The 20,729-nt window shown below is 43.4% G+C and overlaps 1 protein-coding gene across 4 annotated transcripts in view; it reads left to right on the top strand.

Moving 5' to 3' along the window:
- The window catches only part of ATP1A1 (ATPase Na+/K+ transporting subunit alpha 1), a 32,273-nt gene extending 12,275 nt beyond the window's left edge, over positions 1–19,998 (top strand). For all 4 annotated transcript variants that reach the window (XM_012458876.2, XM_012458873.3, XM_064372659.1 and 1 more), the window contains exons 3-23: positions 184–243; positions 2,625–2,828; positions 3,440–3,553; positions 3,935–4,069; positions 4,199–4,316; positions 4,735–5,003; positions 5,509–5,707; positions 6,068–6,177; positions 8,459–8,593; positions 9,129–9,321; positions 10,687–10,862; positions 12,052–12,188; positions 13,368–13,518; positions 14,075–14,243; positions 14,384–14,538; positions 14,873–14,996; positions 16,266–16,411; positions 16,509–16,639; positions 16,932–17,033; positions 19,099–19,190; positions 19,640–19,998. In XM_012458876.2, coding sequence (XP_012314299.1) covers positions 184–243; positions 2,625–2,828; positions 3,440–3,553; positions 3,935–4,069; positions 4,199–4,316; positions 4,735–5,003; positions 5,509–5,707; positions 6,068–6,177; positions 8,459–8,593; positions 9,129–9,321; positions 10,687–10,862; positions 12,052–12,188; positions 13,368–13,518; positions 14,075–14,243; positions 14,384–14,538; positions 14,873–14,996; positions 16,266–16,411; positions 16,509–16,639; positions 16,932–17,033; positions 19,099–19,190; positions 19,640–19,668 — 2,949 coding nt within the window. In that variant the 3' untranslated portion in view covers positions 19,669–19,998. The remainder of the gene's footprint in view (positions 1–183; positions 244–2,624; positions 2,829–3,439; positions 3,554–3,934; positions 4,070–4,198; positions 4,317–4,734; positions 5,004–5,508; positions 5,708–6,067; positions 6,178–8,458; positions 8,594–9,128; positions 9,322–10,686; positions 10,863–12,051; positions 12,189–13,367; positions 13,519–14,074; positions 14,244–14,383; positions 14,539–14,872; positions 14,997–16,265; positions 16,412–16,508; positions 16,640–16,931; positions 17,034–19,098; positions 19,191–19,639) is intronic.
- The last annotated feature ends 731 nt before the right edge of the window (positions 19,999–20,729 follow it).

Here is a 20,729-nt window from a genome sequence, read left to right as displayed (position 1 = left end):
ATAGCTGTGTGGTTGCGAAGCCATGAAGCGATAGTGAAAAGCGTACCAACTTCTGCACTGAAGAAAACATCTGCACTTCGTTAATTAAGTTTCATGATAATAATGAGTAATGCTGATTTTTTTTTTGGTCATTTTTTTATACTGCAGTGTTTAACTATTTTCTTTGTTTCCATTTTCCCTTAGGATGATCATAAACTTAGCCTTGATGAACTTCATCGTAAATATGGAACAGACTTGAGCCGGGTATGTTCTAGTTTGAAAGCTGTTGTGCAGAATCCTAGTTTTCCCTATTACATTTTTTCCTGTGTTACATACAGGTCTAACCTCAGAGGCACTAGTAAGAAAATGACAGGCACCATCCATGTATCTACTGTGTGGCATGCACAGAGCTTGGGCTTTTATATCCTACCGTTTTCTTTTCCCTGAGAACATCCCTGATGTTAAAAAAAAATCCCTGATGTTATTTTCCCTATTTTATAGTAGTTGAGAGCCAGTAAGTGGGAGCCCACGACTTGCAGTTGGCTTCGAAGCTATGCTTATGCCTTGACCTTTTGATGATAAATTTTCCCTTTATTTTTCTACATGTGTTAAATTGAGTTGAATATTTCACCTAGTTGCATCTTCAACAGTTCACATTTTTGCACTTTTCCCAGCTAGCCCATTGCAGCCTGTTATGATTATACTATCATTTGTTTAGTTAGTCTATCATTTATTTGGAAATTGTTTTGTACAAAATTTAAAGAAAGCTTTTCATAAAATAGGCATTGTGTAGCTTACTATCCAGAGGATTTTGATATTAAATGTGCAACAAATGTTATAAAAGTAAATAGTCAAGGGGTGTCTTCTTTCCAGATAATCACTGGAAAGTCTGGGAATAACTTGAATAACAAGCGAATATGTAGCATTTTTTTCAGTAAGACATCAAAAGCCATGGATACTGTGGTGTTCTGATATATATTGGTTTTTGTCCACAGTTCCTGGTTCATAACTCCCATAGCCCTTATTACAGTCTTTTGTTATAGTGATGGGTGTGTTAGACCTCAGCGCAGGCTTCAGGAAACAGAATCTCTCTCCCCTGCCCTCCTTTCACCTGCCCCAATGCAGAACTCTAATCTTGTTCCACCTTTCTGATTTTCCAGGTAGATAGTGTTGGAATTGAATTGGAGGAAACCTTGGTGATGGGGAGAAACCGCCACACCTTTGGTCACAGAAGTCATATTCTGTGTTGTTTGTTGTGATGTAAAAGTAGAGAAGAGGCCCGGTGGGTGCAGTGGATCACCTGAGGTCAGGAATTCGAGACCACCTGACCAACATGGCGAAACCATGTCTCTACTAAAAATACAAAATTAGCTGGGTGTGGTGGTGCATACCTGTAATCCCAGCTACTCAGGATGCTGAGGCAGAATTGCTTGAACCCAGGAGGCAGAGGTTGCAGTGAGCTGAGATTGCACTCCATTGCACTCCAGCCTGGGCAATTAGAGCTAAACTCCGTCTCAGAAAAAAGAGAATAGAGAAGAATGTGGTTTGAGAGTGTTTTTCTTGACACAGGTACTTTAAGCTCCAAGAGGAGGCCTCGACTTGACTCAGAACAACATGCCAGCAGTGACTCTGTGCTCAGTGTGTGCCAGGCAGTCTCCAGCCACTTCACATATATCATCTCACTTAAGTTTTTATTAGAGTCTTATGAAGTGTGCTCTCGCTGACCTATGCCCATTACTCAAATGCTGTGGGTCTGTTTGCTTACTTGTAAAATGAGGTTAATAATGCCTAAAAAGGATTGTTGTGAGAATTGAACAAGTTAATTGAAGCACTGCATTCAGTGCCTGGCATGTAGATTAGCACTCAGATGTTTGGTAACATGAGCACAAAATACAGATAAATAGATACTTTAGACAAAACTGTTTTCTTCTGTTTAGCTTGGTATTTTGATAGTATAAAAGGGATCATAATTTTCCTCTCCTAATGAGAGCCTATATCTAATTGTCTGCTGTCAGTGAATCTTGGGTTTAAGGCCCATCAGAAAAACAGCAGGCTTTAGTAGAGTGGGTTTTTCTGGTGAACACCTTTCAGTCCCCAGGTTTACTGGGAGTTGGCTAAAGTGCACATGGAGGTGAGCGCTCCCCTGCCAGACAAGCAATCAAGCTGTATATTTAAAACTTAGCTGTTAACCCAACGGATTTCTACAGGAAATTCTTTCTCCTTTGATGTTTGGAGAGGGTTTTTTTTTCCCCTCCAGACAGAATCAATACACAGAAAACTCAAAGCTCTTAATTTGCAAAACTGAATGGTTTTGTGAAAATAGATATCTTTTTGGTAGAAATGCAATTTGGTATGCATCCATTGATCTAAAACTTAGAAGAAACCAGGCTGGATTCAAATTTATTGATGGGTCAATTTGAAGAGTTTGAATCTGGGTGTTACGGTTGCCTGAACCCTGTTGGGGCTGGCTCATTAGCAGAACTATTCATGGAGGAATTCGCTAGGTTTTACCTTGGCTCTCCAGCTTGGGACATTTTGTTTCTTCCTTAAATCCTTGTTGCAGCTGTCCAGCTATCAGATAAATATATTGGCTTGTAAATGCTCGTATGGTTTGCCTTATTTATTTATATTCTTCTGCTTCTCAGGGCTTAACATCTGCTCGAGCAGCTGAGATCCTGGCGCGAGATGGTCCCAACGCCCTCACTCCCCCTCCCACTACTCCTGAATGGATCAAATTTTGTCGGCAGCTCTTTGGGGGGTTCTCAATGTTACTGTGGATTGGAGCGATTCTTTGTTTCTTGGCTTATAGCATCCAAGCTGCTACAGAAGAGGAACCTCAAAACGATAATGTGAGTTGTGTAATTCAGCATGTGGATTTGTAGGACACATCAGGTATCGTCTCTGTCTTTGTCTTCCACTTATTCTCAATTACCACTCATTACTTGATAGTTATGAACACTGGAGAATAGTGTCAGCAGCTGTTGCCTTCAAGACCCATCATTTCCAGTTCCTCTCTCTACCACCCATGTGTAGATGCTCTTACAAGTGGGAAGCCCACCTGCATGTGCTGCTGTGAGCAGGCAGCCCTGTCAGGCCCCCGCCGCCACCCACTGGATGGCAGAGCACAGCTTTTAATGTTGGCACAGTCACCTGTCCAGAAATGCTTGGTGGCCATTCTTCAAAATCCACAAGTTGGTTGAAAAACATTTTGTTTCACAGATGCATCTAGAACATTTCCAAACGTCCAGTTAGTGATCAAGTGTTGGTGTGGCTGACTCCATTTCTGGCCCTTCCTGTGTGGTCTCTGGAAGGATAAATAGGAAAACATGAGTTCCGTATATCTGAAACCTTGATTTCTCTATTGAAAAATCTGTCTTTTATTCAGTCAAGAAATTAATTGAATGTCCCTAATTCTTGCGTAGAGCCATCGGCCTCAACTTACTTGTCTTTTCCTTTCCAGCTGTACCTGGGTGTGGTGCTATCAGCCGTTGTCATTATAACTGGTTGCTTCTCCTACTATCAGGAAGCTAAAAGTTCAAAGATCATGGAATCCTTCAAAAACATGGTCCCTCAGGTACCAGATGCTTTGTCCTTCCCGAAGCTTGTCAGCCTGTGACTTAGTGGGAAGTTAAGGCTTTCCAAGTATTACATGACTCCATCAGAGAGATGGATGTCTTCTAGCCCACCCAAAATCACCAATTTTCCTTCTACCCCCAAAAAGTGGCAGCCTTTCTTTTGAAGGTAAACTCTGAATGCAGGCACACCATGTAACAGCAATGTCTCTTAAACTGGAAAGGAAGTTTTTGTAACTTGCATAAATAAAAAAGTGAATAATATCTTTGTTATGTATTCAGATAATTAGGATTGTAGACCATTTTTAATTTGATTTTCTTGTTTTGGACACTACCTTCGCTTGGTTGGTATACTAACGGTATAAATGGTTTCCTTTCCAAAGCAAGCCCTTGTGATTCGAAATGGTGAGAAAATGAGCATAAATGCCGAGGAAGTTGTGGTTGGGGATCTGGTGGAAGTAAAAGGGGGAGACCGAATTCCTGCTGACCTCAGAATCATATCTGCAAATGGCTGCAAGGTAGATCTTTTATTTTAACAAACCTCATAACTAGCTCTGCTGTTTGGGCAGTGTGAGTTGAGGGGGTACAGTAGCCCATGATGAGGCTGGTGTGGTCACATGACATTTTCCTTTTTTCCTCACATACAGGTGGATAACTCCTCACTCACTGGTGAATCAGAACCCCAGACTAGGTCTCCAGATTTCACAAATGAAAACCCCCTGGAGACTAGGAACATTGCTTTCTTTTCAACCAATTGTGTTGAAGGTAGGCCGTTTTTTGGCACTTTGAGCACGGTGTGGTATTTCTCTCGGGCATTAACAAAAACAAACTGTAGGCACAATCTCGCGTTTTGTTGGCTCCATTTCTGACAGCTGTGTCAAGCACAGAGCAGAGGTGTTTTCCATCCTGGCAGGAAACCTGGTGGCTATTTCCCTTCCCTCCACCCTGCCTCTTCTCTCAACACCACCAGCCTGGCATGGGTGTTGGAGCTGCTGTCCTGTTAATGGGTTGAAGTCCCTTTGACAAACAGCATATACAACCAAAGAGCTGGCCCTTAAAAAGTGTGCTGTTGTCAGGTCAACTCTTTTTTTTTTTTAAGCCATGCTATGTAATTGTGTAAAATCTGTGGCTTCTTTCAGGTTAGATAAAATTAGGTACAGTTTTCCCTCCCCTTCTTTTAAAGGCACCGCACGTGGTATTGTTGTCTACACTGGGGATCGCACTGTGATGGGAAGAATTGCCACACTTGCTTCTGGGCTCGAAGGAGGCCAGACCCCCATTGCTGCGGAAATTGAACATTTTATCCACATCATCACGGGTGTGGCTGTGTTCCTGGGTGTGTCTTTCTTCATCCTTTCTCTCATTCTTGAGTACACCTGGCTTGAGGCTGTCATCTTCCTCATCGGTATCATCGTAGCCAATGTGCCGGAAGGTTTGCTGGCCACTGTCACGGTAAGAGGCAGGTGATGGTCACCCTGACTCAGATCAGCTTGCATGATTGTTACACTCGTCTGCTATCCTCTTCTAAGGGATCACCAACTTATATTTTATTCTGCATGTTTAATACAGTTTTTCTTCAGAGCCACATCACATGGTGAGTTTTGACAGTGAGAAAACCTCAGCATGTGTTTATACATAAGATAATAACCCCAAAGCATACATTTTGCATTTAAATTATCCCGTGGTCCAGAACAGTACAGTGGAGAAAGGAGAAGAACTTGGGATCCAGTAGGGTGATAGATTGTGGTAGGATCCTGTTATTTTTCTTAATAGATTGCTTTTCTGGAAGGAAGGAGAAGCCTCATGTATGGGTTCCCCTTATTATTTCTTCAGACTTCAGAAGAAGGTTGGGGAGATTTAATTTTAGACAAACGTCTTCCATATTAGGGTGGAGGAAGAATTTGTGTAGAATTCTATCGTGGTCGAATGAAGTAATAATTTTCCTAATATTTTTTAGGTCTGTCTGACGCTTACTGCCAAACGCATGGCGAGGAAGAACTGCTTAGTGAAGAACTTAGAAGCTGTGGAGACCTTGGGGTCCACATCCACCATCTGTTCGGATAAAACTGGAACTCTGACTCAGAACCGGATGACAGTGGCCCACATGTGGTTTGACAATCAAATCCATGAAGCTGATACGACAGAGAATCAGAGTGGTAAGGCTAGGGCTGTCACACACCTCAGCCACCTGCTCACTTGGCTTGCTGCTTTTCTTTTAAGAAATCGCATGAAATTTTTTTTTTAAGTTCATGGCAGTTTTTTCTTTTTTTTTTTTTTTTAATCATTTAGTAATGAGTTGAGGGTATGAGATTTTGACTTTTTTTTTTGCATGTTGGTAGAAACTTTAAATTGCCCTACAAACGTGATTGAAGAATGCCTGAAACATGATTGGTTTCATTAATTGGGAAATGAGATGTGTCACTGCAGATTTCTGTGGGACTTTAATAGGAGAACTGAGAACATAGCATTTGAGGTTAATGCATTATTTTCCTGTTGTGTTTTCTTGCCTCCATCAGGTGTCTCTTTTGACAAGACTTCAGCTACCTGGCTTGCTCTGTCCAGAATTGCAGGTCTTTGTAACAGGGCAGTGTTTCAGGCTAACCAGGAAAACCTACCTATTCTTAAGGTATGCTCAGGAGTTAACCGATGAGTTGCCTTTTGGAGGGGTGTTGACAGCACATGAAAACTGCCATTTGAGTGTTAAAAGTAGCACCTTACCTTTGCGGTCTGTATGACTGTTCACTGTAGGACAACTGGAGCAGTCTGTACGGTACTTTCCTGTGTGTAACTTACATTGTGTTGCCTGTACATCTCAATGTATTATAGGACCCCCTGCTCCATGTAGGTTGATTAAAAAGGGAAGATGCAGTAAAAATCTGACCAAAGTGGGATGGGAGGAGGTAGAAGAGTCTTCACTGGTAAAAAACCGAATTCATCTGCTTTTACTACTCTGAGTTTATATGATCACCTAACCTAGTGGACAGTGAGAGCTGAGGGCTGAGGGCTGTAGTGACTCCATAATCGTCTTTGCATATTAGGATACAGTAGATTCCAGTAAATCCTTTAAGCCATTTATTTTCCTGAAATAGCTCAGCTTATCTTATCTTATTGGTTCTTAGCTTGTTTACTAATGATGTAAAAATAAGCTCCAGGCCAAAATAAGCTCAGCTTCAGCCTGTGGAATTCTGATGCAGTTTGAAATGATTGAGGTTATACTGTGCTGCCCAAGTGAAGATGCAGTCTCAGAAGGATCGTGAATTTGTGTAAAGTCCTGTAGGAGGAGGAGGCTGTGTGAGGCTCTCTGGGCCCCACATTGTCTGTGAAGCTGCTTGTAGTAGTTGTGGGTGTAAACTAAGTTGCCAAAGGGAATATGGCTTGGATGTAAGTCAGATGCTTTCTGTGGTGAGGATAGAGTTCATTTATTCTGCAAAGGATATTTTCTTGGCATTAAATCGATGTTCATTTGAGGGTGATGTTGTTTATCTTGGGGATAAAACTTGAGATAAGTGTTTCATGGTTTTCTTTATCTCACAGTGGAAATGTTCTAGGCTTTGAGCAACAGGTCCCAAAAGTATCAAATCTTTCCTGACTTAAAACCCTAGAAAGGTAGCAGAAGCTGTATTCTAAGTACTTCCAGAGTGGGGCCACATTGATGGCATTATTACTAAAAAGCAGGGAGGAAGCAGCAGCTCTAGTCTGCTTTTATTAAAATAACTGGCTTTTAGCCGGGCGTGGTGGCTCACGCCTGTAATCCCAGCACTTTGGGAGGCTGAGGCGGGTGGATCAGGAGGTCAAGAGATTGAGACCATCCTGGTCAACATGGTGAAACCCCGTCTCTACTAAAAATACAAAAAATTAGCTGGGCATGGTGGCGCGTGCCTGTAATCCCAGCTACTCAGGAGGCTGAGGCAGGAGAATTGCCTGAACCCAGGAGGCAGAGGTTGCGGTGAGCCGAGATCGTGCCATTGCACTCCAGCCTGGGTAACAAGAGCGAAACTCCGTCTCAAAAAAAAAAATAAAAATAAAAATAACTGGCTTTTATTTAAAATGACCCCCACTTATTTATTTTTTGTTTCTTTCCAAACCTGGCCAACTTTCTTGCTCTATGGAGCTGCAATACCTGTGAGCATTAATTTGTTCATCTGCATATGCAGCCTTACATGGTACAGTTCTAAAAGGTTTACCTATGTAAAAGTTGTTTACGACTGAAAATGCTTTCAGTATGTCAAAATATAAGTGTGTCATCATGTATCACAGAGAATATGTGTATCACCTGAAGCGTGGGCTTTAAAATGTTACCTGGTTAGATTTTATTACCGTTGGAGCTGGTAATAGCTTTCAGTTCACATCCTTCAGGCCCAGTGAACTTTGCGCAATCATATTTAGAATGTAAAGTCTTCTACTTTGCCCTTGACACAGGCAGTTTGTCCCCAGTCCTGAGACCCTACGGCATTTTTTTAAAATAAATTCTAGGGTAATGAAAGGTGATATAAACGTTTAGTCTCTCACTTGGTATTTTCAGATAAATAACCAGAAATAGGTAGTTGGGAATAGCATTGGCTTTGAGACTTTTCACTAGGCCAGGGGAAGATAAAAATAGACTGGAGTAGGTTGGAAGGGTGTGTTATACCTCTGCTAGGGAAGGTGACACCTTCCCACATCCTTCTTTCCCTAGAAGCTGCTGTGTGGCAGGAAAGGAAGTTGGGGTTTGAGTCTGAAGGGCTGTGAACAGCAGTGGTCTGGGCTAGAGGGACTCCTGTCCCACTTGACACCACTGCTTCCTTCTTGCCTGTCCTCTGCTACCTCTGACAAGATTGGAATGTGTCTTTAGTTATTTTTCCTGTTTTTCAGTGATGCGTCAGTGAAATTTTTTTGAGATGATTTACAGATGATGTCTCTGTTCACAGCGGGCAGTTGCGGGAGATGCCTCTGAGTCAGCACTCTTAAAATGCATCGAGCTGTGCTGTGGTTCCGTGAAGGAAATGAGAGAAAGATATGCCAAAATCGTCGAGATACCCTTCAACTCCACCAACAAGTACCAGGTCTGAAGATGAGTGGGCACACAGAGGGCAAGGGCAGGCTGGGGGACAAAGAAGGGAGGTACATGAACAGGAAGAGGAAATATTCTCCCTTTGGAGTTTTATAAGCTTTAGCTTTAATTTTTACCCTTGATTACATACAGACTGTCATAATTTAGTTGAATATCAGCAGGATAAATGAAGCCTCTTATAAAAACACTATTGAGCCCTTTTGAATACTTGTGGTTTGGGGCCTGTGGGGAGAGGCCTGGAGGTGTGTGTGCACAAGTGTGCCCCAATCCCTGTGTCCTGAAGTTTTGTGTTTTTTTTTTTTTTTTTAATGTGAACAAGTGTCAGGAATTTATGAATACATCATAGTGCTCTTCTTTTTTTCTGTAGCATTCAAAGTATGTTACAAGTATAAGATACTTCAGAGTTCAGAAATAAGGGATCTGGGTCTTTTAGAGCAATTATTAAATAGTAAGTGAAGCTTTGTTTTCCACTGTGGATTGTCACACATCCAACCATCCAATGTTTACATCTCAACAATCCTTCACAGTTGTCCATTCATAAGAACCCCAACACCTCGGAGCCCCGACACCTGTTGGTGATGAAGGGTGCCCCAGAAAGGATCCTAGACCGTTGCAGCTCTATCCTCCTCCATGGCAAGGAGCAGCCCCTTGATGAGGAGCTGAAAGATGCCTTTCAGAATGCCTACTTGGAGCTGGGGGGCCTCGGAGAACGAGTCTTAGGTACGCAGATAACCTGGTAACAAAGCGCCTGGGCATGTTTCTGTCAAGTAACCTAGTCTGGTAGACAGTTAATGAGTGATCCCATTAACCTCTATGACTTGTTGACCTTCCTGTACATCTTTCTGGGGCAATCCTCCTACTTGTTTATTTGCCGCCTATTATTTTGAAAACAATAGGTGCTGGAGAAATGTTCAGCGTATTGGGCTGTGGGAACTGTCCTGATGGTTCGCTTCTGACTTGTACTTAGACCTTTGGTCTCACGCTAGTCACTTCTGTTTGTTTTTTTTAAAAAAAAAAAACAATGGTGGAAGAAGATCTTATCTAACCTTTGTTGCTATGAACATGAACAATAAGCTTAAGTAAATTAAAGTTAATTAATTCTTAGTGTGTCTAAGTTAGACATAATTATTTCCTGACTGCCTTGGAAAGTGCTGAATTTACTTCAGCACTTAAGCGCGCAGCTCAGAAACCAGACTAATGGTAAACGTTTGATCTAAGTTGCTACCTATTTTTTTCTACCCTGATAGCTACTGAGGCTAAGAAGTTCACTTCACATTGTCTAATGTATTTGGGAAAGTGGCATTTATAATATTTTGTATGATAATTCTTCCTATTCTTCTTAACTTGGGTAAATCTAACTCATGGTATCTTTAATATGTGTCTATCCAACTGAAGGACTGCTGTCTTCCCTCTGTCTTAAGTATTTTTCACTTCCCTACCTCCATCACCCCAAAGTGGAAGCAGTCTCTCTTGAGTCCACATGGCATATCATTTTATTTTAAAGATCATTGTAACCTTCATACAACATTGAAAGGAATGCCTTATATGATCTCGATTCTGGTATTGACTATACTAGATGATAAACCCCTTGGGCAGAATGCATCTGACACCTACCTATCCTCAAAAGTAGCTAGAATGATGTCCATATTGGTGCTCGGTAATATATTTCAGTTAAATGAACAAGAGAGCAGAGATATGGCCTTGATTTTTCCAGAGAAGGTAGCTGAGACAGTTAATCCCATGATTTGCCAAATCCAAATAATTTACTGTCATTACCAGTGGACAAGTCTAGAGCCCTTAATATCCCGATGCTCAAAATTAGTGTCATCAATTTAGTCTTCTCCACATGAAACAATTTACAATCCCTTTGAGGCTTGTGTGATGGATTCTGTCTTTCGAATTTTTTTTTTCTTTCAGTGACTCTGTATCATTCATAAATGTTAAAGCCCTCACTCTTGTTATAAAAATAGACTTGAAAAATTTTCCAAACTAAACATTCCAGTGAAAGGTAGATGGGCTGAATAGGCTGCCTGCCATCACTGCCTGTAGTACTAAAATTTTCAAAGGCTCCTGTCCTCTTCGCAGGTTTCTGCCACCTCTTTCTGCCAGATGAGCAGTTTCCTGAAGGGTTCCAGTTTGACACCGACGACGTGAATTTCCCTATCGATAATCTGTGCTTTGTTGGGCTCATCTCCATGATCGACCCTCCACGGGCGGCCGTTCCCGATGCTGTGGGCAAATGTCGAAGCGCTGGAATTAAGGTAGTGCCAGGCGCCTCCTGGCTTCATCTCTTAGTGTCTTGGGACACCCTACTCAGTCAGTGTTGCCCTTTGAGGTCCCGACGGCTAGCTGTTTTATCTCACCTGGAGTAGTAATTTCTCATCTCCAAAGCTTTACTTGCAGCCAGAAAAGACCGAACAGTATTAAAATACGTTGGTGTAAACACACTAGAAATTTAAAATGTTTAGAAATCACTTGTTTAAAAAAGAAATGTAAGCAAAGTAAAAAGAGCAAAAGACTTGAAGTTTTAAAATACTTGCATTATTCTAAATTAATGTATCTTGTGCAATGAATGGCAGCATGTTTTCTGTGTTTAAGTAGCTGAATATTACTCAAGTGTACCTGTTCTGGGTATTTGATGTTTCTGTTTTTTACTCTCAGGAATTTTTCTCTTCTTTTTGAGACAGAGTCTGGCTTTGTTGCCCAGGCTGGAGTGCAGTGGTGCGATCTCAGCTCACTGCAACCTCCACCTCCCGGGTTCAAGCACTTCTCCTGCTCCAGCCTCCTGAGTAGCTGGGATTACAGGCGTGAGCCACCAGGACCAGCGAATTTTTGTATTTTTTAGTAGAGATGGGGTTTTACCATGTTGGCCAGGCTGGTCTCAAACTCCTGGACTCAAGCGATCTACCCACCTCAGCCTGCCAAAGTGCTGGGATTACAGGCATAAGCCACCATGCCCGGCCTACTCTCAGGATTAATACTGCCTTGAAAAGCTTTGTAGAAGTTATTCCCTCACCACTCCGACTGCTTCTTTTTAAAGTATATTCTAAGTATAATCACTGCACCAAAAAAATAACAGTTTTGGATTCCTGTCACATGTTGCTTTTCCCCCAAATTGGGCCAATTTGAGAATGCTAGCCAGCAGCATTTTTTGCTGGTTTAAGTAATTTTTGAGTATTTTCACGTGACTGTAGAAGGAAAGATAGATACTGTGTATGCCAGTGACTGTGTACCAAGATAAAACCTGAGTACTGGCTTTGTGTTTCCTTTCTGTGCATACCTATGTTTATATTTTTGGCTAATCAATGTTTATTAGTTTTATGTTTGCATTCTTTTCCTTTTGATAGTCTAAGCTGAATCATCCTTAGTATTTACTCTTGCCTACTGACATGGAAGACTTTTTAAGGTAATTTACTTGACAGTTGCATTCAACACATTGTCTTGGTACAGGTCATCATGGTCACAGGAGACCATCCCATCACAGCTAAAGCTATTGCCAAAGGTGTGGGCATCATCTCAGAAGGCAATGAGACCGTAGAAGACATCGCTGCCCGCCTCAACATCCCAGTCAACCAGGTGAACCCCAGGTAAGGCAGGAAACTCAAATCACAGTCTGCTGTGAACGAGCAAATAGTGATAGTTTAAAATCCTCAGCGTGGTTCTATAATGGTTTGCATCTAGGCTTGCTCTGAGTAGGAAATGTACCTGCACTGCCAGAAACCAACCTTGTCATTCCTAGGGAGGATTTTAAGTAAGAGCAAGTCATAATAACTAGCACTTAGATGGTATTTACTGTTCTAAGGGCTTGATATAGTGACCTATTATTTTCAGAGTGGGGAAGCTGAGGATTCAAGAGGCTTTGAAGTACCTCAGAAGTGGTGAAGTCGTGCAGTAAATTCAGCAATTCAGCAATCCAGCTTCTGATTTCATGCTGTTAGCCACTGACTCTACTGCCTAGCACCTAGCACCTTGACACTTTCCAGGTCCACACTAACAAAATAAAGTAAGGAAGGGATAATTACTTAGGTCGTTCAGGCAGACACAGGAAACATTTGTCAAGGAAGTAAAATAGGTAACAGCAAATTGGTTTTGTTTTAAAGTTCAGGGCCCTTTCACCCTCCGTTAGGGTTGGGAGGGGTCAGTCTTATCAGCTCTGCCACTTTCTAAAAGTTCGTTATATTTCTTTTTTTCTCTTTTTTTTTTTTTTTAAGATGGAGTCTCGCTGTGTCGCCCAGGCTGAAGTGCAGTGGCATGATCTTGGCTCACTGCAACCTCCGCCTCCTGAGTTCAAGCGATTCTCCTGCCTCAGCCTCCCAAGTGGCTGGGATTACAGGCACCCGCCACCACACCCGGCTAATTTTTGAATTTTTAGTAGAGATGGGGTTTTACCATGTTGGCCAAACTGGTTTCAAACTCCTGACCTCAAGTGATCCGCTTGCCTCGGCTTCCCAAAGTGCTGGGATTACAGGCGTGATCCACCACACTCAGCTAAAACTTGGATATATTTCAGTGTGTCTTAGGAAGACAGGGAAAGAAAGAATACAGACAGGCCACCCCATGATTGTCATGAGTCTCAAATGAGATAAAATAGATGAAAATGCTCTGTAACCTGTAAAGTACTGAACACTTAATAACTTTCACATGCTGGGGAAAATTCCCTCTATGTTATGTTTATAAAGTGATCTGCATAAGAACATCCCCTCTTGAGGTAACGAGCACTGTGCTGGGGATGTGATGCGTGACTTTTTTTTTTGTACTAACTCTAGGGATGCCAAGGCCTGTGTAGTACATGGCAGTGATCTAAAGGACATGACCTCCGAGCAGCTGGATGACATTTTGAAGTACCACACTGAGATTGTGTTTGCCAGGACCTCCCCTCAGCAGAAGCTCATCATTGTGGAAGGCTGCCAGAGACAGGTCAGCAACACAAGGGTCAGGCTGCTTTGGGCACTGTTGGCTTTAGGGATCGGAGTTCCAGTGGAAATGGAGCAATGATGATGGACACATACCTGGCTATATTGGACTCAGTATAAATAGACCAGTAGGAAGCTCGCAGGCATAGAGAGGTGACTCGTTAATGGTTTAGCAGTGACAGAAGCACTTTAAAGTCTGGGTATCCACTGTGTCCCAGAGCCTGACCCCTCAGTGGAGTCATCTGATATGAGGTCCTAATATTTGCAGTAGAGATGTGAGTGGCCAGGAGACTACAGGGCGTGCATACAGGAATGGGATTTTCTGTAGTGCCACACACCAGAGTCATTGAGTAGCCCTTGTTAATGCTGGGATGCTATGTTTGTTGTCACTTCTCCGTTGTTATTTGGTGTAGGGCCTGTGTGGATACTTGGCTGTGACGGTTCTCAGGCTACATAGATGGGTCTCAATAGAAAAGGAGCAGTGTCTGTAATGAGGGCTCACTGTTTCCATCCCTAGAAAAAGTGGTTTGGATTCACTGGTCTTCCCTTTTCTGGGGTAGGGTGCTATCGTGGCTGTGACAGGTGACGGTGTGAATGACTCTCCAGCTTTGAAGAAAGCAGACATTGGGGTTGCCATGGGGATTGCTGGCTCGGATGTGTCCAAGCAAGCTGCTGACATGATTCTTTTGGATGACAACTTTGCCTCAATTGTGACTGGAGTAGAGGAAGGTGAGAGCTACTTAAGGGGTACACCAAGATCCTATTCAGATACTGCCCTTCAGCATCCATTTCTGTACACTTCTTGGATATGTTCAGTTTCCAATGTGCTTGTCTCATAAGCTAACAATAAAAAAATCTTGCTTTCATAGGTCGTCTGATCTTTGATAACTTAAAGAAATCCATTGCTTACACCTTAACCAGTAACATTCCCGAGATCACCCCCTTCCTGATATTTATTATTGCCAACATTCCACTACCACTGGGGACCGTCACCATCCTCTGCATTGACTTGGGCACTGACATGGTGAGTGTTCCAACAGCCACAGATCGATAGTAGTGAGGTGTGAGCTGTGTCTTCATTCACTGGCACTGTGCTCCTGGGATCCATGAGGCTGGCATTGGGAAAAGAAATTCTCAGGACCCATATCCAGTGTGTGTTCCAGCCCCAGCATCACAGAATCAGTATTACCGCTCTTCAAGGCAACAGTTGACATTTGTTTATCAGATGGGAATCTTTATTTTTGTATACTTCACCTAAAAGATTTTTAAATGGGAGGGCAAGATTTTATAACAAAGGTTCACAATATTAGTTTCCTTATTTTGGTAACCCTAAATTCCTTCTCCCCATTCCTCCCAAGGTTCCTGCCATCTCCCTGGCTTATGAGCAGGCTGAGAGTGACATCATGAAGAGACAGCCCAGAAATCCCAAAACAGACAAACTTGTGAATGAGCGGCTGATCAGCATGGCCTATGGGCAGATTGGTAAGCTGTAGCCTGGAGTGGGAAGCTGGCACATCTAAGGCATCTGAGGTGATGGTGTCCCCCTCAGGTCAAGGTTGATTTCGCAGGGCGACTTTCAGGTCTAGGGTGAGCCTGTGGAGTTTCTCTAAACTCTCTTCCATGTGAGAATACATCTGTTGCTTTTGCCCAGTTACCTTTTGTGGAAACTGGTTTTTTATACTGAGCACCTTGAAACTCGGCTCAACTCTGCCTGAGAACTGAAGATGTCCTTCCTCACTAAGCCTTGCGGAACCCAAGGCAAAGTTCTGAGGAATGTGTATATTGACACACAGGCAGCTTTCCCTGGGGATGCACACTTACCTGTCACTCACTTAGATGGAGAGTTAGGCATTGGAGAGGGCATATGTGTTTGAGGGTTTGACTGGTAGGTCACCACCAAAGGGTGACCCTCCATCTGCCTCACGCTGGACTTCTGCCCCCACAGTGGAGCATAACTAGCTAACAGGTGGTCTAGGTGGTGGGCAATTGGCATGCCATTCATTTTTAAATCCTCTGCCTAGGGCTTCTTCAAGAAAACCTGGCGAAGCCACCATGGATGTCTTATTCTCCTGGATTAATGGGTCACATAACTGAACATTTGGATAAAGTCGAACAGATTAGAACATTGTGCAAATTATGGCAAAGATTCATTGGACAGTTGTTGGCAACATAGTAATTGGCTGGTGGCCCATCCTGACCTTCTCCAAGGCCTACTTCTGAGAGGAAGGAAGACTAGGTCTCTGGTGGTTTTAAGATGAAACCCTGCCCCAAGGAACTTGGAGCAGTGTGGTTAAATTGAAGGAGGGTCCTGAAGGTGTGGAGGAGAGTCAGAAGACGCCACAGTGGCTAGAAAAATGGCAGCATGTAGGAATTCTGAGAGATGGAAAAGAAGTTATTTGTCAGATTTTCCCCTAAGGGTCATGCCCTGATAGAGGCAGCTGGTCAGGTAATAATAGAGGTGGGTGTTTTGAGAGCAAGGCAGTCATGCCTTTGTGTAAGCATGTGTCTTTGTATAAGCTCCAAAAGGTGACTCAAAAAGCAGAGGACCCTGAGATTGGAGTGTACCTCTGGGATGCTCCATCCCATCCCTCATAGCCTGTGAGTGACCCAGCAGTTATTTCCTGTGCTTTTATCACACAGTGGGAAACACTCCATATGTGCTGTTCCAGGCCTGCTACAGTAATCAGCTGAAGGCTCTGCAGGTGCCTTTGTGTGTGAGGTTCTAGTAATCAGGTTGTTTTTCCAACTTAGGTATGATCCAGGCCCTGGGTGGCTTCTTTACTTACTTTGTGATTCTGGCTGAGAATGGCTTCCTCCCGCTTCACCTGTTGGGCCTCCGAGTGGACTGGGATGACCGCTGGATCAACGATGTGGAAGACAGCTACGGACAGCAGTGGGTAAGTGGGCGCCTCTCCCTGAGCTGTGCCACAGCTCCTCACTGCCGCCGGCCATGCAGGTGAAAAGCCAGAGCTCATCTTCTGTCTTGCATTTCAGACCTATGAGCAGAGGAAAATCGTGGAGTTCACCTGCCACACAGCCTTCTTCGTCAGTATCGTCGTGGTGCAGTGGGCTGACTTGGTCATCTGTAAGACCAGGAGGAATTCAGTCTTCCAGCAGGGGATGAAGTAAGTAATGAAGGACACGTCAAGGCCTTAGGTCAAAGAAGGGGCCTGGTGATTTGTAACCCTTTGCCAAAAACTCAACGTGTGAAACATACGGCCAGGTTTCTGGAATCTCTAGCTTACACAGCAAATTTAGGAACCAAGAAATGTAATTGTCTAGTTTTTTCATCTGACCTCCAAGTTTTCAAGTACAGCTAATACATAAAGATGTTGATCTGCCACTTTAATGCATAGCATTAGAAGATAAACCTTTATTTGCATCTTTTAAGCTTTTTCTCCCCCACTTTGATTTTAGGAACAAGATCTTGATATTTGGCCTCTTTGAAGAGACTGCCCTGGCTGCTTTCCTTTCCTACTGCCCTGGAATGGGTGTTGCTCTTAGGATGTATCCCCTCAAGTAAGTTGACCCTCTTGTAGCCCCAGAAAGTATGAAATAGTATGTGTGGCTTTTCCCCCCACAATGACTTATAGTAATAGCTGTTATTTTCAGAACTTTGAGTGGTATGTACAAAAATTCCTATGGATTGGAAAACTGGGAAAGCTTAACATGTCAGTAAATCAGACTAGCAAATCCTGAGCCTTCCATGACGGCAGGTGGTGATTAGAATTTGGCCCAAGATAAGATGAAGCCACACAGGCTCTAGCTCCGTAGAATTGCTCAACAGTGAACTGCATGGAGCACTCAGGTCTGCCACAGCTATAGTCGAGTTGTCTTTAGAGGCCAACTAGGGGTATGCTGGAGCTTAGGCATCCGGGCCCAAATCTTGATTTGCTTAATCACTGTCCATTATAAGTCCTCCACCTTTCTGGGACTCTGAATTCTCTGCTCTCAAAGAAAGAAGGTTGGAGAAGCAGATCTGAGGTCCCTTTTACTTTATAATCAGTCATGGATAGATTTGATCAAAGGAAGCATACTGTTAGACTTTGGCTTTAAACACAGTAAATGACTGCATTTCTGATAAACCTGAATTTTCAAATAAAGGGTTTATGACACACTCTCTTAGCTTTTTGCAACATTGAGTATGTTTGGTGATACCTGGCAAGTGGTTGAAGTTAAGCAGTTGCAACTTGATTGAAATGTGCTAAGCCACAGATTGTGGGACCCATTTATAAGTTCTTTCGAGAAAGCTTTTGATTTAAAGCATTAGTCTCCTTTGAATTCCCATTGTCCCCATCCTTGCTCAGACCCATCTGAACCATCCAAGCTCATGTTAGGTGAATTCAGTTTTTTTCCTCTGTCTTTGTATTTGGTCAGGATGCTTCCTCCCCTCAGATCCCTCCTCCTGTTCCCTCCTACCCTGGCAATCCTGATAGTCCCTTCAGGGCTGGTTTCCTTGGAGCCTGTCCCTCCAGGGCCTGTGCACTTGCACCTCTTCTCTGGCATTACTTGTTACTTGTCATTTCACCTCCCTGCTAGGTTTTAATCAGGAAGGCATGGGCCACAGTGTCTTCCTTCTCTGTGCATCCTCAGCTCCCTACACAGAGCTGGTATACAGCAGGGGCCAGCCGTGTCCAAGTTGAATTCTGTCAGCTTGGACCATTGTGTATCAAGAGGGGGTGGGAGAGGTCACAGAGATTTCCAAAAAGGCTGATGGAAATCACACTGAAAAGGGGGCATTTCCATCTCTGGGTCCTTCCGTGGTTTTTTGTTTGTTTGTTTGTTTGTTGTTTTTTTCTTTTTTTTGCTACCACCATCAAAGAGATTGTTCTGACAGGTTCTGCCTAATTTTGGAAGGTGGTTCAGTTACTTGGTGACTGAGTCAAATGAGGTCATCTCTCAGCTTCTGTGGCAGACACACGGGAAGAGGAGGAGACCCCCGGAGTCCTGCCCAGGGATAGCCTTTCTCATCACAGCAGGGAGCTGGTGATCACATAGGCTGCCTGTCAGCAGGCTGGAGACTGTGTGGCTCAGCCTCCAGGCCCCTTGGAAGCCTTTGGGTTCAGCTTTTTCAGTCCCCAGGACCAGGACTCAGAACACAGAGCTGCATATCCCAAATACTGTTGTCAACGAGATGAGATTTGGGAATAAACTGGTTTTGACCCACACTGGCAGGTCTTTATCTTCAGATGCCAGGACATTAGGCAGATGGTCTTAAAAGCTTCTTAAACACTTTAGAAATGAAAGAAACAAAATGTTCAGTTGCCCTGGGATGGTTAAAAGAAAATGTACTCTGCTCATCCTATAAACCAAGTCTTATGAAATCCAAACTGAAGATGAGTAGGGATTCGTTTCAAAGTCTGTAGACTGATTTCTTATGCGTCTCTAGGCCCTGGGCACACGAAGTAGCAATCTGTTTTAAGACATTTTTATTTGTTCTGTTAATGACTCAGTAAACTGTGACTGTACTTGGCTTCTCCTTTCAGGCTGATTATTTCGTTGTCACTGTGGTGACGTACAATTTCTCTTCTTTATTTGAATTGTGGTTGCGTGCATATAAATTGGTACCTCATTCTATTTCCAGACCTACCTGGTGGTTCTGTGCCTTCCCCTACTCTCTTCTCATCTTCGTATATGACGAAGTCAGAAAACTCATCATCAGGCGACGCCCTGGCGGTAATTATGGGCATTCTGACTTTGGTTGGAGGAGGAGCGGAGGGGCTGTAGTTGTATTGGCTTTTTGTTTCCATCAAAGTGAATGGACTCCCTCAGTGGTCAGTCTGATTGGCTAAGGTTATTGGACCAGCAAACTGACCATAGTCACATCTTCAGAATGTAAATCTCAGTTACAGTTTGAGGAGTGGTCATGTTTTAGACTTTAAAATACAAACCAAGTATGATTTAGTGAAAACCTGTCAGAAATCTGAACCATTTTTCCAGGTAACGTCGTATTCCTAAAAAAATTTAAATAAGTGTAGTTGAAGTCCTGTGTTGAATTTGGATTTTAGCACACCCAACCCCCATCATCCTCAGGTTGGTTCTTAATCCCTGTTTTCCCTTTCTGTAATGCTGGAGTGAGGAAGACTGACTGTAGTGTGTCTTATCTGTCTCTTTGCCACGCACAGGCTGGGTGGAGAAGGAAACCTACTACTAGCCCCCCGTCCTGCACGCCGTGGAGCACCAGGCCACACACTCTGCATCCGTCACCCGCCCCCTCTTTGTGTACTTCAGTCTTGGAGTTCGGAACTCTACCCTGGTAGGAAAGCACCGCAGCATGTGGGGAAGCGAGACGTCCTGGAATGAAGCATGTAGCTCTATGGGGGGAGGGGGGAGGGCTGCCTGAAAACCATCCATCTGTGGAAATGACAGCGGGGAAGGTTTTTATGTGCCTTTTTGTTTTTGTAAAAAAGGAACACTTGGAAAGACTGAAAGAATACATTTTATATCTGGATTTTTACAAATAAAGATGGCTATTATAATGGAATTTGTCTGTGCCCTCGTCGCTTCTTTGGTACAGATGTCTGTGTGATCTGGAGCTGTGGTTCTCAACATATGAGTCCCTGACCAGTTTATCAGCATCACCTGGGAGCTTGCTAGGAAGGCGGGCCCAGACCCACTGAGTCAGAGGTGCATCAGCAATGTGGCTTAATAAGCCCTCAGGTGATTTTGATTTACATTCAAGTTTGAAAACCACTGGCTAAGAGGAAGGATTCTGGCCGTGCTCTCTTATTTGGAGTAGGTGAGCTTACATGAACCATTTTTCTGGGTGTTGCCTGGAATGATACGGCTGTAACTCTACCTCTGCTGCCTTAGCGTCTGGCTTTTTGATGGAAAAGCACAAAGGATTTCCAGACCCTCAGAGTATAATAAACTGCAGACGAGGCCCTTCTAGTCCAGTCTTAAACACAGACCTCAGGACTTCTTGCTTTCCCTCCAGAGATCACCACCATAATAGTCTCAAGTGTCTCTAGCCCAGGACTTACCTGAGAAGCAGAAATCTATCACACAGTCTGCCTGGGCATGTGTGCTCATTGAAGAGTGGTTCCCTTCCTGCCATATAACATGTTCCTAATTTAGCATCAAACGACACAATTTCAGCAAGTGGTTATGTGCCAGCAGGCACTTAAGAAAAAGGTGAAAAAGATGTGTTTAGGGTCAAGTCTGAGAACACCTGATTTCAGAGCTGCTGTAAAAGGCTCCTCTCAGTCTCAGCCA

This window comes from Aotus nancymaae, unplaced genomic scaffold (assembly GCF_030222135.1).
Source record: "Aotus nancymaae isolate 86718 unplaced genomic scaffold, 86718_ANA_hifiasm-v0.15.2.pri h1tg000007l, whole genome shotgun sequence".
In the NCBI taxonomy this organism is placed as follows: domain Eukaryota; kingdom Metazoa; phylum Chordata; class Mammalia; order Primates; family Aotidae; genus Aotus; species Aotus nancymaae.
The sequence above is the reverse complement of the archived record's forward strand: the minus strand, read 5'-3'. Positions and strand labels throughout refer to the sequence as shown.